The sequence below is a fragment of the Bombina bombina genome, chromosome 12, assembly GCF_027579735.1.
Source record: "Bombina bombina isolate aBomBom1 chromosome 12, aBomBom1.pri, whole genome shotgun sequence".
NCBI lineage: Eukaryota > Metazoa > Chordata > Amphibia > Anura > Bombinatoridae > Bombina > Bombina bombina.
Window position 1 is genome coordinate 70,422,933 of NC_069510.1, and position 18,684 is coordinate 70,441,616.

An 18,684-nucleotide genomic window follows, 5' to 3' on the forward strand; every position below is an offset into this window, starting at 1 on the left:
GAACGTCTGGAACTTCTGACAGACGCTTGTGTAACAGAATGGACAGAGCTGAGATCTGTCCCTTTAAGGAACTAGCGGATAACCCCTTTTCTAAACCTTCTTGTAGAAAAGACAATATCCTAGGAATCCTAACCTTACTCCAAGAGTAACCTTTGGATTCGCACCAATATAGGTATTTACGCCATATTTTATGGTAAATCTTTCTGGTGACAGGCTTCCTAGCCTGTATTAAGGTATCAATAACTGACTCAGAAAAACCACGCTTTGATAAGATCAAGCGTTCAATTTCCAAGCAGTCAGCTTCAGAGAAGTTAGATTTTGATGTTTGAAAGGACCCTGAATCAGAAGGTCCTGTTTCAGAGGTAACGACCAAGGTGGACAGAATGACATGTCCACCAGATCTGTATACCAAGTCCTGCGTGGCCATGCAGGCGCTATTAGAATCACTGATGCTTTCTCCTGTTTGATTCTGGCAATCAATCGAGGAAGCATCGGGAAAGGTGGAAACACATAAGCCATCCTGAAGGTCCATGGTGCTGTCAAGGCATCTATCAGGACCGCTCCCGGATCCCTGGATCTGGACCCGTAGCGCGGAAGCTTGGCGTTCTGTCGAGACGCCATGAGATCTATCTCTGGTTTGCCCCAACGTGGAAGTATTTGGGCAAAGACCTCTGGATGAAGTTCCCACTCCCCCGGATGAAAAGTCTGACGACTTAAGAAATCCGCCTCCCAGTTCTCCACTCCCGGGATGTGGATTGCAGACAGGTGGCAAGAGTGAGACTCTGCCCAGCGAATTATCTTCGATACTTCCATCATTGCTAGGGAGCTTCTTGTCCCTCCCTGATGGTTGATATAAGCTACAGTCGTGATGTTGTCCGACTGGAACCTGATGAACCCCCGAGTTGCTAACTGGGGCCAAGCCAGAAGAGCATTGAGGACTGCTCTCAATTCCAGAATGTTTATTGGAAGAAGACTCTCCTCCTGATTCCATAGTCCCTGAGCCTTCAGAGAATTCCAGACAGCGCCCCAACCTAGTAGGCTGGCGTCTGTTGTTACAATTGACCAGTCTGGCCTGCTGAATGGCATTCCCCTGGACAGATATGGCCGATAAAGCCACCATAGAAGAGAATTTCTGGTCTCTTGAATGGAATGAAGGACACGGCATGCATTTTGAAGTTTTGTTAACCTGTCCTCTGTCAGGTAAATCTTCATTTCTACAGAATCTATCAGAGTCCCCAGGAAGGGAACTCTTGTGAGTGGAAAGAGAGAACTTTTCTCTTCGTTCACTTTCCATCCATGCGACCTTAGAAATGCCAGTACTATCTCTGTATGAGATTTGGCAGTTTGAAAGCTTGAAGCTTGTATCAGTATGTCGTCTAAGTACGGAGCTACTGAAATTCCTCGCGGTCTTAGTACCGCCAGAAGAGTGCCCAGAACCTTTGTGAAGATTCTTGGAGCCGTAGCCAGTCCGAATGGAAGAGCTACAAACTGGTAATGCCTGTCTAAAAAGGCAAACCTTAGATACCGGTAATGACTTCTGTGAATCGGTATGTGAAGGTAAGCATCCTTTAAATCCAATGTGGTCAAGTACTGACCCTCTTGGATCATGGGCAAAATTGTTCGAATAGTTTCCTTCTTGAACGATGGAACTCTTAGGAATTTGTTTAGGATCTTTAAATCCAAGATTGGCCTGAAGGTTCCCTCTTTTTGGGAACTACAAACAGATTTGAGTAAAACCCTTGTCCTTGTTCCAACCGCGGAACTGGATGGATCACTCCCATTAATAAAAGATCTTGTACGCAGCGTAGAAACGCTTCCTTCTTTGTTAGGTTTGTTGACAACCTTGACAGATGAAATCTCCCTCTTGGGGGAGAGGATTTGAAGTCCAGAAGGTATCCCTGAGATATGATCTCTAACGCCCAGGGATCCTGAACATCTCTTGCCCAAGCCTGGGCGAAGAGGGAAAGTCTGACCCCCACTAGATCCGGTCCCGGATCGGGGGCCCTCAATTCATGCTGTCTTAGGGGCAGCAGCAGGTTTTCTGGCCTGTTTGCCCCTGTTCCAGGACTGGTTAGGTTTCCAGCCTTGTCTGTAGCGAGCAACAGCTCCTTCCTGTTTTGGTGCAGAGGAAGTTGATGCTGCTTCTGCTTTGAAATTACGAAAGGAACGAAAATTGGACTGTCTAGCCTTGGCTTTGGCCTTGTCCTGAGGCAGGGCATGACCTTTACCTCCTGTAATGTCATCAATAATCTCTTTCAAGCCGGGCCCGAATAAGGTCTGCCCTTTGAAAGGAATATTAAGCAATTTAGATTTAGACGTAACATCAGCTGACCAGGATTTTAGCCACAGAGCTCTGCGTGCCTGAATGGCGAATCCTGAATTTTTAGCCGCAAGTTTAGTTAAATGTACTACGGCATCTGAAATAAATGAATTAGCTAACTTAAGGAATTTAAGTTTGTGTGTGATGTCATCTAGTGTGGATGATTGAAGTGTCTCTTCCAGAGACTCAAACCAAAATGCTGCTGCAGCCGTGACAGGCGCAATACATGCAAGAGGTTGCAATATAAACCCTTGTTGAACAAACATTTTCTTAAGGTAACCCTCTAATTTTTTATCCATTGGATCTGAAAAAGCACAGCTATCCTCCACTGGGATAGTGGTACGCTTAGCTAAAGTAGAAACTGCTCCCTCCACCTTAGGGACCATTTGCCATAAGTCCCGTGTGGCGGCGTCTATTGGAAACATTTTTCTGAATATAGGAGGGGGTGAGAAAGGCACACCGGGTCTATCCCACTCATTAGTAACAATGTCAGTAAGTCTCTTAGGTATAGGAAAAACGTCAGTACTCGTCGGTACCGCAAAATATTTATCCAACCTACACATTTTTTCTGGGATTGCAACTGTGTTACAATCATTCAGAGCCGCTAATACCTCCCCTAGTAACACACGGAGGTTCTACAGCTTAAATTTAAAATTTGAAATGTCTGAGTCCAGTTTATTTGGATCAGAACCGTCACCCACAGAATGAAGCTCTCCGTCTTCACGTTCTGCAAACTGTGACGCAGTATCAGACATGGCCCTTGCATTATCAGCGCACTCTGTTCTCATCCCAGAGTGATCACGTTTACCTCTTAGTTCTGGTAGTTTAGCCAAAACTTCAGTCATAACAGTAGCCATATCTTGTAATGTGATTTGTAATGGCCGCCCAGATGCACTCGGCGCTACAATATCACGCACCTCCTGAGCGGGAGATGCAGGTACTGACACGTGAGGCGAGTTAGTCGGCATAACTCTCCCCTCGTTGTTTGGTGAAATATGTTCAATTTGTACAGATTGACTATTTTTTAAAGTAGCATCAATACATTTAGTACATAAATTTCTATTGGGCTCCACTTTGGCATTAACACATATAGCACAGAGATATTCCTCTGAATCAGACATGTTTAACACACTAGCAAATAAACAGCAACTTGGAAATACTTTTCAAAGTAATTTACAAATAATATGAAAACGAACTGTGCCTTTAAGAAGCACAGAAAATATTATAACAGATAAAATAATTAAGTTATAGCATCAATCTTTGTCAGAATATACAGTTTTAGCAAAGGATTGTTCCCCTCAGCAAATGATAACTAACCCAGGCAGCAGAAAAAAATACACAAATAAACGTTTTTTATATCACAGTCAATACAATCAGCACAGCTCTGCTGTGAATGATTACTTCCCTCAAAAAAGACTCTTGAGATCCCTGAACTCTGTAGAGATGAACCGGATCATGCAGGAAGAAAATGAACCTCTGACTGAGTTTTTCTGATGCATAGAGAAAGCACCAAAATGGCCCCTCCCCCACACACATAACAGTGAGAGGGATCAGTGAACTGCTCTAATTTAAATCAAAACTATTGCCAAGTGGAAAAAAAGTGCCCAAAATATTTTTTCACCCAGTACCTCAGAGAAAAAAACGTTTTTACATGCCAGCAAAAAAACGTTTTACCTCAATAATTAATTGTCATTTAAAACCTATTGCAAGTCCCTGCAAAATAGGTTAAGTCTATGTATACAGTTTAAAAGCCAGAGAAGTACCATTTCCCAGAAAACTGAAGTGTAAAATATACATACATGACAGCCTGATATCAGCTACATCTACTGCATTCAAGGCTGAGTTTACATTATAACGGTATGGCAGGATTTTCTCATCAATTCCATGTCAGAAAATAATAAACTGCTACATACCTCTTTGCAGATTAATCTGCCTGCTGTCCCCTGATCTGAAGTTTACCTCTCCTCAGATGGCCGAGAAACAGCAATATGATCTTAACTACTCCGGCTAAAATCATAGAAAAACTCAGGTAGATTCTTCTTCAAATTCTACCAGAGAAGGAATAACACACTCCGGTGCTATTATAAAATAACAAACTTTTGATTGAAGATATAAAAACTAAATATATCACCATAGTCCTCTCACACATCCTATCTAGTCGTTGGGTGCAAGAGAATGACTGGAGGTGACGTAGAGGGGAGGAGCTATATAGCAACTCTGCTGGGTGAATCCTCTTGCACTTCCTGTAGGGGAGCAGTTAATATCCCACAAGTAATGATGACCCGTGGACTGATCACACTTAACAGAAGAAAACTGTATCTAATTGGTTACTGCAAAGGGGTGTGTCCTTGGGTTGTAAAATAATTCAAACTGTGCTAACAAAACAACAGTTTATTTTGTTTGCAGATCTTTTCTAATGTGATGACTAATTCTGATTCATATATAAAAAGATATGACTATAATGTCACACACTTCATACCTGCTTTTGTACAGCTGCAATCTTCTGTTTTTCAGTTTGATGCCTCGGCACAGCGGGTTTTTGTGGCAGCTTGTGGAAATCCTGATGGAGCCCATATCGTAAAGGGTCACTTTGCAGCTCCTCATACACCTCCAGCAGACAGTACGAATCAGCAGCTGTAACGTAACAAAGGAGAAATCGCTCAGGAAGTAACAATTATATGAACCTGCATTATTCGCAAAAATTGCACAAGCAGGGGGCATCCACAAGGTGAAAACAAGGAGGTAAATGCCCTCAAAACAGGCACAGCTAGAGTATAATCTAGGGGGAACAAGAACATTAATCTCACAGGAAACTCAGAGTGGTACATTAAAATTTTTGGAAATAACTGAATCTCCTCTTTCAAATAAGGGGCTCACCTGACTTCCTAATCCATATATTATATGATATGTAGCGTAATAAATGTGATAGGGTATTGAAAAGTTGCCTATTTAGAGCCATACATCCATGACACCCCTGATATGAACAGACCACACTATCAAATCAGGGGTAACATGAACTTAAAGGGACATGAAGCCCAAAAATGTTCTTTCATGATTAAAGGGACAGTCTAGTATAAATTAAACTTTCATTATTCAGATAGGACTTTTAATTTTAATCAACCTTCCAATTTACTTTTATCATCAAATTTGCTTTTTTTTCTCTTGGTATTCTTAGTTTAAACTAAACCTAGGTAGGCTCATATGCTAATTTCTAAGCCTTTGAGGGCTGCCTCTTATCACATGCTTTTTAAATCTCTTTTCAACACAAAGGGGCCCATTTATCAAGCTCCGTGTGGGCCCGTGTTTCTGGTGAGTCTTCAGACTCGTCAGAAACACAAGTTATGAAGCAGCGGTCTAAAGACCGCTGCTCCATAACCCTGTACGCCTGCTCTGAGCAGGCGGACAGGAATCGCCGGAAATCAACCCGATCGAGTACGATGGGGTTGATTGACAGTTCCTTGCTGGCGGCCGATTGGCCGCGAGTCTGCAGGGGGCGTCATTGCACCAGCAGCTCTTGTGAGCTGCTGGTGCAATGTTAAATGCGGAGAGCGTATTGCTCTCCGCATTCAGCGAGGTCTTGCGGACCTGATCCGCACTGTCAGATCAGGTCCGCAAGACCTTTAATAAATAGACCCCAAAGAGACAGAAAGTACACGTGGGCTATATAGATAACACTGTGTTCAGGCACAGGGGGTTATTTAAGATTTAGCAGAAAAAAATGCTAAATTTAAGACAATAGATAATAAACAGTCACAGTCATGTGATCAGGGGGCTGGAAGAAGGTTCCTAGATACAAGGTAATCACAGGGGTAAAAAGTGTATTAATATAACTGTGTTGGTTATGCAAAACTGGGGAATGGGTAATAAAGGGATTATCTATCTTTTAAAACAATAACAATTCTATGGTAGACTGTCCCTTTAAGATAGAGAATAGAATCTTAAACAATTTTCTAATTTACTTCTATTTTCTAAGTTGTTTCATTCTCTTGGCATCATTCGTTGAAGGAGCAGTAATGCACAACTGGTTTCTAACTGAACACATGGGTGAGCCAATGACAATCGGTATATATATGCAGCCACCAATCAGCAGCTAGAACCTAGGTTATTTGCTGCTTCTGAGCTTTCCTAGAAAAACCTTTCAGCAAAGGATAACAAGAGAAGGAAGCAAATTAAACAATATAAGTAAACTGGAAAGTTGTTTAAAATTGTATTCTCTATCTGAACCATGAAAAAAAACTTTTGGGTTTCATGTCCCTTTAAGCTGTCATATAGTTGAATAAGAATGGTGAATATTTTAAATACTAAGATAAAAAAAGAATAACATGAAATTGGTCAAGAAAACGTAACCACCCTCTCTGCCAAAAATAGTCCAGCATTAAGCTGCAATCTAAAGTTGTTATAGGGATATGAAACAGTGCTCCTTTAGTAAAAACAAATATGTTATATCAAAGTAAACATAAAAAGAAACAGATTGTGTAAAAAAGAAAACAGCAAACAACTTGTTTTCTTGCAAAATGAGCAACTGGAATATCTTATTGTAGCCACTGCCCTCGGGAGATACAAGAGGAGATATGTATTGAACTTAAATTGCAGTCTGCATCTTCTGCGCGTGAGCAAAACAGTCTCTTTAGTGTTATCTTAATAGTACACCAGCTCAAGTTACTCTAGAAGATCTTTGCCATCAAACTATAAATGCCTTTCTGTGAAGACCACAGCCACCTTGTAGGGCAGTGAGAGGAAGTAATGGACACTGCACAAATGAAGTTAAAAGAAAGAAAAGGTAAAATCCTTATAAAATGATGAATAATACATACTGCAATGTATAAACCACTGCATATTACAACAAAAAAGCAGACTCTTTCACATCCCTTTAAGAACAAGGTGTCTTTCCATTACCCCAAGTCTACAGAATAAAGGTTTTTATTATCTTGCAAAGACAATGTAGCACTACCTAAAACAGCATTTTGTTGTTATCTCAGCATTGCTTTCTTATACCTATCAATATTATTTGCAATACAGTGAATACTTTCTAATGCATAAATAAAATGTAAAAAAAGCAAAACAACGTCCCTTTAAAGCTAGGTCTTTTAAATTCAACATACCCCTAGGAGTTGTAGTGCACTGTTGATACAGTGTATAGATATGCATTTCAGCAAAGAACACAAAAAGAACAAAAAATACATTTGGTGACAGCTGTAAGTTGAAAAGTCTCGTTTTATGTTGTTTTGGACACATGAAAGTTTAATTTTTGTCCCTTTAAAGAGCTTTTTTTACTGCTTCAATATTACAAAAACATTTGTTGACAACAATAAGATCTGAATTTAATTCAGAAGTCTGCAGCAAACAGGTTGTTTTTGTTTTTATAGCACAAGATATTAAAACTACAAAAACCTGAACCAGGAAGAGAAATCTCATCAATCAAGTTCATTTGCGTGCGTTACCGGATGGTCAGACAGACGCCATGTGTAGCTTTTGACTAATCGTGCTGGGCTCAAACTTCAAAGCAGCATCTGGATTATATTTCATTGATATATTAATGTGCTCATTTTTATATGTTTACCGCTCAGAGTCATGACAGAAGTACCCCATATGCACGGTAGCCTGGGTGCTGGTTATAAAAACGTAAACTATATATGATAAGGAAGACAAGGTGCGAAAAGCGCCAAAGCAACAGCTGCTGTGACAGGTAAAGTACAGCACCAGGAAACGATATAGAGAAATGCTAATAAAACACACGGACATACCGGAAATATATCATCTTCTCTAAGGTAGGGAGAACCAATGACATGTAGGTGGGGGACCAGACTCCCTCCTCTCTCTTACTGCCCTAAATCTGCTTTCGTGAGTCTGTCTCTATCCTCACTCTGAACGGGAGATTCACCCCAAAAGATGGTGACTCAAGGGTACGTCATTGTTTGGGGTCAATCTGCCCTTCTCTTTCCTTATGGTGGCAGGCAGTGTTCCCTTTTAAGAACCCCACATTTTTTCTTTAATGATTTAGAAAGAGCATGCAATTTTGCCTCCCGAGATTGGCTCACCCATGTGCATTGTTATTTCTTCAACAAAAGATATCTAAAAAATAAGACAAATTAGATAATAGAAGTAAATTGGAATGTTGTTTAAAATTGTATTCTATTGCTGAATCGCAAAATAAACATTTTGGGTTTTGTATCCCTTTAAGGCCAGTTTGGTGAGCAGACCAGTAGTGGAATAGTTAATTAGAGCAATTAGCAAACACTACACAATGCAGACTGCAAGGTGTGGTTCCCTTATTAACTATTTCAATGCTGGGCCGCACACAAAACTGGCCTTAGAAGGAACACTGGCGGCAGGTAAGTAATCCTCCTATCTCTTACTCCCCCGAATATCCCTCTTTTGTGGGTCTGTCTCCCCTTTATAGCTCTTATAAAACACAATGTATACCCCAGAATACAATTTAAAGTATTAACCCTAACCTACAAAGCACTCAACAGTCTAACTACCAACTATATTTCCTCTCTCATCGTGAAATATTCCCAATCCCGTCCTCTTTGATCAACCTCTGACCTACGTCTCTACACTCCTGTTATCTCTACATCCCACTCCCGCCTCCAAGACTTCGCACGTGCTGCTCCTGTCCTCTGGAACTCTCTACCCCGCTCCATCAGACTGTCTCCAACCTTGTATAGCTTCAGAAGATCCTTGAAAACCCACCTATTCAGCGACGCTTACCATCTCTCCTCCATCCCGCATCCGAACCAAGCTAATACATGAACTGCCTGACTCACTGCTGCAACTACAACCGATGTAACAAGCTACCCCAACCTTATGTCTCTGCACCCAAAAACCTATAGACTGTGAGCTCTCCGGAGCAGGGCCCTCTTCCTCCTGTACTAGATTTGTTTAGTTTTGTTAAGTTTTTGTATTTTATCACAAATCTTTGTCATTGTACCCAGCGCTACGGAATTTGGCGGCGCTATACAAATAAATGATAATAATAATAATAATAATAATATATGGGTATTTATTTTGTTTAGCAGAAATGAAAGTATTGTTTGGATACAACCACTTACGTTTGACTACAATGGCACCTGATGTTCGCATACAGCTTGCCATACTCTGCTGTATAAGCTCATGTACCTGCATAGATGATCTGCTGTTCCCGGAGGGGTCTCCTGTCCCAGTTTGAGAGCTGCTCAGTCTTGTCCAGTGGTTTCCCCAGCACATCTCTCACCAACAGGCTAAGGCCGGCTGGCTGCACATCGTGTCCGTTACCAGATGCCTGGCTGCCTGCGAGGACATCCACTGGGCTGCTGTGGTTCCTCGGTCTGTGCTGATAATGCTGTATCTAAATAGAAAGGAGAGGCACTCATGGTTTGCAAACATCTCACTAATGTGATGGTAGAGAGCTGCTCATATCATCCAACCTTTTTATTGCCATTCGATCACAAAGCTTTATTGTGAATGCCAAAATAGCAAATAAAGAAGCAAAATGCAGCAAAACCTTACAGTGACACTGCAATGGGAGATTTTGGAGGTGTGCTCCTGACAGCCAATACGGATATGGGAGTTGTACCCATCAGCCAGTGAGAAACTGATACTTAGGAATTGGTTGTGCAGAAATCTGAATTTCTGATGGTTTCAACAAGTTTTATGCAATTATTTTTCTGCTATATGCATGATATTAGGGTTTGCTTCCTCAGGGTGTGCAGGGAGGAAAATGTATTGTGTTTCTGGGCAGCACTATTCATGTTCCTCCCTGCACACCCTGCAGCATGTGTAACTTATAAGTGTTCTGTATTTTAAGGGACGGGTGGCAACCCTACATGATATATATATATATATATAGTGTATATATATATATATATAGTTTATATATATATATAGTGTATATATATATATATACTGTATATATATATTTGTTATTTGTAATGACCCTTTATACATCTAGCACTGTTTTAAAAGCTAGGATTGATTTGCCATTTGTAAAGACTAATTATTATGGGTAAAGAATATTGTGCTAAAGAATATAGGGGTCACAGCTCTGATCTCAACTAATGCAATTTTGAACAACTTGCCAATTTACTTTTCTCATCAAATTTGCTTTGTTCTCTTGGTATTCTTAGTTGAAAGCTAAACCTATGTACGCTCACATGCTAATTTATAAGCCGATATCAAAAGAGTAGAGCGCACTGGCACTCGACAAAGGAAAGTTCACAAAAAGTTTACAATCTTCAAAATGAATTATCTAAGATTAAAGGGACACTGAGCCCAAATTTGTACTTCCTTGATTCAGATAGAGCAGGCAATTTTAAGCAACTTTCTAATTTACTCCTATTATCAAATTTTATTCATTCTCTTGGTATCTTTATTTGAAAAAGAAGGCATCTAAACTTTTTTCTTGGTTCAGTACTCTGGACAGCACTTTTTATTGGTGGCTGAATTTATCCACCAATCAGCAAGGACAACCCAGGTTGTTCACCAAAAATGGGCCGGCATCTAAACTTACATTCTTGCATTTCAAATAAAGATACCAAAAGAATAAAGAAAATTTGATAATAGGAGTAAATTAGAAAGTTGCTCTATCTAGTCATGCTCTATCTGAATCAGGAAAGAAAAAATTTGGGTTCAGTATCCCTTTAAGAACATAAGAGGTGAAGCTCCATCTAAAAACAAACACGGGTAAGTGCGGTCTAGATCTTGCGTCAGATTTAGACCGCACTTACCTGCATTTGTTTTTAGATGGAGCTTCACCTCTTATGTTCTTAATCTTGGATAATTCATTTTGAAGATTTTAAACTTTTTGCGAACTTTCCTTTGTCGAGTGCCAGTGCGCCCTACTCTTTGGATATCTGTTATTTGATTGGGTGTGGAATAGACACACCTGTTGCAGCACTGAACACCCAGCACCTGAAGGATACTGCTACACCCACTCTCCATTGTGCCGCAAACTACTGGATGAAGTAGAGCGCTTTTTCCCTACAGAATCTGTTTGTGAAACTAGTTTCTAAGCCCTTGAAGGCCTCCTCTTATCTGAATGCATTTGGCAGTTTTTCACAGCTAGCTAGTCCAGGTTTGCCATATAGATAACATTGTGCTCACACCCGTGAAGTTACCTAGGAGTGAGCACTGATTGGCTAAAATGCAAGTCTGTCAAAAGAACAGAGATAATGGGGCAGTCTGCAGAGGCTTAGATACAAGGTAATCACAGAGGTAAAAAGTGTATTAATATAATAGTGTTGGTTATGCAAAACTGGGGAATGGGTAATAAAGGGATTATCTATCTTTTATCAATAAAAGTTGACTGTCCCTTTAAAGCAAGTTCACTACAGCTGGCACATGCATAACTGTTTCATATTTTGTAAAATCATATAAAAGTTTATGAAATATTAAAGCCCAGATGCAGTTTACTGAGAGTTGACCAATACGGTCTCTGACAGTTCTACTGCAGATGTCTGGCTTAGTTGAACTTCCTTCGCTCACCTGTTTATGAACCATTAGGAGGTCCAGTACACCGTGCAGCTGCTTATCCAGGCCTATAAACTCAGGGTCAGTGCCCTCCAGACTCTGTAGATCTCCAAGCATCCCATAACCTGCAGCGAAAACAAGGTGGGAGTCAACATATTGGTGGAGACTCCACACAAAGAAATAACCCTCTAAAGGAATATTCAAAATGATTCGGGGTTTTATAGGCTGGAACATGTAATGTTTGCATTACTGACCCTAGTTAATTATGTGTTTAACGTCCATAAAGAGGTTAAATACATTAAAGGGACATGAAACCCCAAAATTTTCTTTCATGATTCAAATAGAGTATGCAATTTTAAAAAAAAATTCAAATTAACTTCTATTATCAATTTTTCTTTTTTTCTCTTGGTATCATTTGTTGAACAGCAGAGATGTGAGTCGGCCCATTTCTGGAGCACTATATGACAGCAGTTTTGCAAGAATGTTATCCATTTGCAAGAGGACTAGATGGCAGCGCTATTTCCTGACATGCTACCTAGGTATCTCTTCAACAAAGAATATCATGGGAATGAAGCAAATAGAAGTCAATTTGAAGCTTTTTTAAAATTGCAAGCTCTGTCTAAATCACAAAAGAAAATGTGTTAGTTTCATATCCCTTTAAGTAAAGTCCAACTCAAAACTAGCAAGCACTGCAGGTCCAGAGCAGGACATGGCCAGTGAACCAATCAGAATGAACAATTACATGTAGCAGTCAACCAGCTGCAGTTTTCTGCTTGCAGCCCCCAGGTGGTACTTTACATATGTATTTAAGCAATCTGCAGGGGTTCAACACAAACTTATCTAGGATCAGCAATGCAAAAATATGTTCTAGCAAATTAGAGCAAGTCATTTTCAGCATTGTAATGTCCCTTTAATGAATCAATAACATATTTTATGTGTATAAAAAACTAAATTTATGCTTACCGAGTCCACGACTTCATTCCAATTACTAGTGGGATATTTAACTCCTGGCCAGCAGGAGGAGGCAAAGAGCACCCCAGCAAAGCTGTTAAGTGTAACTTCCATTACCCATAATCCCCAGTCATTCAGCAGAAGGAAAATGGAAAAAGAAGAAACACAAAGGTATAGAGGTGCCTGAGGTTCACTCAAAAAAAACTGCCGAATTATATTAAAAACAGGGCGGGGTCGTGGACTCTCCATGCTCAAAAAGAAAGAAATTTATCAGGTAAGCATAACATTTGTTTTCTTTCCTATGGCATGGAGAGTCCACAACTTCATTCTAATTACTAGTGGGAACCAATACCCAAGCTAGAGGACAGAGAATGAAAAGGGAGGGAGAACAAGGCAGGAGGACCTAAACAGAAGGTACCCCCGCTTGAAGAAACTATCTCTCAAAAGAGCCCTCAGCCGAGGCAAAAGTAGTGTAGAATTTGGAAAAAGTATGCAAAGAGGACCATGTTGCCGCCTTGCAAAATCTGTTCCATAGAAGCTTCATTTTTGAAACCCAGAATGAGGAGACAGCCCTAGTGGAATGAGCCATTATTCTCTAAGGAGGCTGCTGTCCAGCTGTCCCATAAGCTAAACAAATAATACTTCTTAACCATAGGGAAAGGGTAGTAGAAGTGGCTTTCTGACCTTTACGCTTGCCAGACAAAACCACAAAGAGGGCAGAACATTGCCAAAAATCTTTAGTTGCTTGGAGGTAAAAGTTTAGAAGCACGCACAACATCAAGGTTTTGCTGCAAACATTCTTTCTGAGAAGAAGGATTAGGACAAAACAAAGGAACAACAATTTCCTGATTAATGTTTCGATCCGACACATCCTTAGGGAGAAAACCCAACTTAGTACGAAGGACCGCCTTATCTGCATGAAAAATAAGGTACAGGGAATCACACTGCACAGCCGAAAGCTCAGACAACCTTCCAAGATAACAATATAATATCAACAGAATGCATTGGCTCAAACGGAGCCTGCTGAAAAACTTTAAGAACAAGGTTAAGACTCAAAGGAGGAGCAACAGGTTTAAACACAGGACTGATTCTGACCAGGGCATGAACAAAAGCTTGAACATCTGGCAAATCAGCCAGGCATTTGTGCAAAAGAATAGACAGTGCAGATATCTGACCCTTCAGAGTACTGACAACCCTTTCTCCAGACCATCCTAATGAAAAGATAAAATATGGGAATTCTCACCCGCCTCCAGGAGAAACCCTTAGATTTGCACTAATAAAGGTATTTATGCCATACTTTATGGTAAATCCTTGTGAGTAACAGGCTTACGAGCCTGAAGCATTGTATCAATGGCTGCCTCAGAAAAACCACGTCTAGACAAAACTAGGCATTCAATCTCAAAGCAATCAGCTTCAGAGAATCCAGGTTTGGATGGAGGAATGGACCTTGAATTAGAAGGTCTTTACTCAGAGGTAACCTCTAAAGTGGAAGAGATGACATCCTCACCAGATCCGCGGACCAGATCCTGTGAGAATTACAGATGCTCTCTCTTGTTTGATACGAGCAATGACTCGTGGAAGAAGAGCAAACGGAAGAAACAGGTATGCCAGAGAGAAGATCCGAGGAACCGCTAGAGCGTCTATCAGAGTGGCCTGAGGATCTCTTGACCTTGAAACGTACTTTGGAAGCTTGGCATTTTGATGATACGCCAACAGATCCAACTCCGGAACCCCCCACCTGAGTGTTATCCTTGAGAACACTTCCGGATGGAGAGCCCACTCCCCGGGGTGAAAAGTTTGTCTTCTCAGAAAATCTGCCTCGTAATTGTTAGTCCTGGAATGTGGATGGCAGATAGGAGACAATTGTGAGCTTCCGCTCAATGCAGAATGTGAGTCACCTCCTTCATGGACAAAGAACTCTGAATTCCTTCTTGGTGGTTGATGTAAGTCACTGAGATGATGTTGTCTGAGTGGAAACTGATAAACCGGACTAAAGATAATTGAGGCCATGCTGTCAAGGCATTGAAAGATTGCTCTCAACTCCAAGATGTTTATGGGAAGAGAAGACTCCTCCCGAGTCCACAGGCCCTGAGCTTTTAGAGAGCCCCAAACTGCTCTCCAGCCTAACAGGCTGAGTCCGTAGTCACAATCACTCAGGAAGGTCTCAGAAAGCAAGTGCCCCAAGACAGATGTTCCTGTGAAATCCACCATAAGAGAGTCTCTTGTAAGGTTATCCAGATCTGTCTGTGATAAATTGGTATGGTCTCCTTTCCATTGACTGAGCATGCATAGTTGCAGTGGTCTCAGATGGAACCGAGCAAAAGGAATGATGTCCATGGAAGCAACCATCAGACCAATCACCTCCATGCATTGACATCCGTCAGGAAAATCTTCATGGACAGGGAATCTATGATTGTCCCTAAGAAACACACCCTTGTAGCTGGAACAAGGAAACTCTTTTCCAGATTCACTTTTCATCTGTGGGAACATAGAAAAGACAACATCTCTGTATGAGATTTTGCTAGTTGAAAAGATGACGCCTGAACCAAGATGGTAAGGCGCCACCACAATTCCTTGAGATCTGACCACCATCAAAAGGGCCCCCAGAACCTTTGTGAATATTCTGGGAGCCGTGGCAAGACCAAACGGAAGAGCAACAAACTGGAAGTGCTTGTCTAAAAAGGCAAATATCAGAAACTGCTGATGATCCCTATGAATGGGAACATGAAGATATGCACACTTCAGATATAAGGTCGTCATGAACTGACCTTCCTGAACCAATGAAAGAATGGAAAGAATAGTTTCCATCTTGAAGGACGGAACCCTTAGGCACTTGTTGAGGCACCTTAGGTCTAGGATTGGACAGAAAGTTACCTCCTTTTTGGGTACAACAAATATATTTGAATAGAATCCTCAACCCTGTTCCTCTACAGGAACTGGAACAATTACTCCCAGGGAGGATAGGTCTTCTACGGAGTTTAAGAAGGCCTCCCTCTTTACCTGGTTTGTGGATAGTCTTGACAGGAGAAATCTGCCCCTTGGAGGGCAAGACTTGAATCCTATTCTGTAACCCTGGGATACTATGTCCACAACCCACCGATCTGGGACATCGCTTATCCAAGCTTGCTGAAAGAGAGAAAGCCTGCCCCCCACTTCATCCAAAATTGGATCGGGGTCGGAAATTTAAGGTCTTGGATAAGCAAGTGGAACAAAATTGCACAGGAGGTACAGCCTGAGCCTCCAAAGCAAACATTTGTCAAAAGTAATGGATGAATCAATTTTAAAATATATCAAATATATAAAATATGAGAATTACTTAAAACCAATACGGTAAAAATAAAGCACACACCTCTTAACATACAAAAAGGAAAACAGTTTTTATTTTAGAAAAAAGTTCATCACAACTCTATACCTCAGGCTGAGCTGAGGAGTGTTACCACACTGAGACTGTAGTCACTCCAGAAAATCAGCAAGAGATATCCAATTAGATCCGCTATAAGTAGGATGCCAGATTAGCAAATTTGAGCGATCCAACTGAAGCCGGCACAGAGATAAGCGACAAGATCGCAAGATATCTAACTTGCTCCGCTCCACATATTAAAGACGGAAGAGAGGCGGTCACGTGATCGGACTAAAAAAGAAAACTGCCCCACTGTAAAAGCTTGCGTTTCTTTCCGACCTCCATAAAACTAAAGTACACCGCACTAAATCTCATAATAATAAAGAAATATCCTATGGTTCCAAAATTGCCTTAAATTACCCCTTCAGCCAGTCTCTCCACAAACAAACTAATGGTAAACATTATTAACCCCCTTATCTTTCCATAAAATATCACATATGCTAGTGCCTGCCAAACTGCCCCAACTGAAAACCTAACTGTAAGGTCTTGTTCCATGAAATAATCCACTAGAGGAATTAACCTCCAAAGTGCTGTCCTTCAATACCTAGAAGACAACTGCACTTACCTGTGGATACAGCTGCAGGGCAGGAACAGCTTCTTAGGTGTGATAGATACTCCTCTCTCTATCAGGGACCTAAAGAAAAAGAAAGAGCAGAGTAACCAACCCTGGCTTTCTATGAATGGGTAGCAATAATGTTAGAAATAAAGCAAAGACAAACTTGTCGCTTTCTAACTGCTTATAGCCACCATTACTCTTACTAAAGAGATTGACATGGACACAGCATAACCCCAATCCTTGCTTGCAGGGAAATGTATTCATAAAAGGATTAAATATCTTTAGACACCATCTTCGCACATCCTCCATTGACAAAGGAAAAGAGAATGACTGGGGATTATGGGAAGGGAAGTTACACTTAACAGCTTTGCTGGAGTGCTCTTTGCCTCCTCCTGCTGGCCAGGAGTTAAATATCCCACTAGTAATTGGAATTAAGTTGTGGACTCTTCATGCCATATATATTTCTAATGTATTGCTCATCAGCAACTAATCGTTGAAGCTTTTTATTGTACACAACAGTAATGTGACAATGATATTTACACAGCTTTGTAACTTTAGGAGATGAGAATAGTTCTTTGATTAAGCTGATCAGTTCTTCTTTACAGCTTTTCTTTTTGTCGCTGTCTGTAATGACTCCGTTCAGCAAATCCAGCAGGAAGACTTCCCCCTTTACGGCCACCTGTATCAAGGACACGTTGGGCTTTCCCAGATCTCCGAAGGAAGGTCTCCACTCCATGTCTACTCCGACCGTCTGGCCATCCTAGTGAAGAACACATTGTTGCATAAAACCATTCAACATCACTCAATCACCTCATCACCTTGCCAATTACAGATAGGTATAATGAGATGACAGAAGAACAAACAGAAAAAATGCATTTTATCAGATTTGAGCTATGAAACATCTGTATAAAATGACATTTACTTGGAGCAACTAAACATATTTTTGCCAGTAAATTAATGACATTATCACAATGTTCTCCACAGAAAATGTTGCCAGACTGGTGGCGTTATGAAGTAGCCGGGTGTGGGCAATGTAATACTTTGCAATATTATAACATTTTCTGCTATTTATAAATGTTACTTAAGTTATTTAAAGCACAAAGTAATTGAAACATCTGTGCAACAAACATTGATTTTTATTTTTTATATTAGCTGGGTGGTCAGTAAAGATAGCCAATTACTGTGCCCTTTTAAATAGGTCCTGGGGAGAACACGGATTATATAAAAACACAAGTTTTCAAATGATAATCTGGTCATAAAAATGTCTCTATAAATAGGATGTTACTCTTCTTTGCTATACCCATTGTTAAAGGGCCAGTGAGCTCATAACTCTTCCCTGTTCCTTCTAATATTAAAGGGACAGTCTACAATAGAATTCTTATTGTTTAAAAAGATAGATAATCCCTTTATTACCCATTCCCCAGTTTTTCATAACCAACACTGTTATATTAATATACTTTTCACCTCTGTGATTATCTTGTATCTAAGCCTCTTCTGACAGCCCCCTGATCACATGACTTTGTATTTATTATCTATTGATTTGCGTTTAAGCCAATTAGTGCTGTGTTGTGCTCTTAAATAACTCCCTGGGCGTGTGCCCAATGTTATCTATATGGCCCAAATGAACTAGCAGTCTCCTATTGTGAAAAGCTAATAAAAAAGCATGTGATAAGAGGCTGCCTGTAGTAGCTTAGAAACAGGCAGAAAAGTAGAGGTTTAAATGTTAAAAAGTATATTAATATAACAATGTTGGTTGTGCAAAGCTGGGGAATGGGTAAAAGGCGTTATCTATCTTTTTAAACAACAACAATTTTAGTGTAGACTGTCCCTTTAAGTCTTTGAAAATGTGTCACGATTCAGATAGAAGATACATTTTAAACAACTTACTAAATAAATTATATTATCAAATTTGCTTCATTAATGAATTCATTTGCTGACAGAGCAGCAAGGCACTACTGGGAGCTAGCTGGAAACATGGGGTACGCCAATGACAAAATATAGGTGCAGCCA

At 40.5% G+C, this 18,684-nt stretch overlaps 1 protein-coding gene across 1 annotated transcript in view; it reads right to left on the reverse strand.

Annotated features, from left to right (window-relative positions):
• Positions 1 to 18,684, reverse strand: part of EXD3 (exonuclease 3'-5' domain containing 3) — an 849,727-nt gene that overhangs the window by 425,251 nt on the left and 405,792 nt on the right. Inside the window, exons 13-16 of the mRNA XM_053695892.1 lie at positions 17,215 to 17,434; positions 11,783 to 11,892; positions 9,440 to 9,647; positions 4,800 to 4,954 (exon numbers count right to left, since the gene is read on the reverse strand). Coding sequence (XP_053551867.1) covers positions 4,800 to 4,954; positions 9,440 to 9,647; positions 11,783 to 11,892; positions 17,215 to 17,434 — 693 coding nt within the window. The remainder of the gene's footprint in view (positions 1 to 4,799; positions 4,955 to 9,439; positions 9,648 to 11,782; positions 11,893 to 17,214; positions 17,435 to 18,684) is intronic.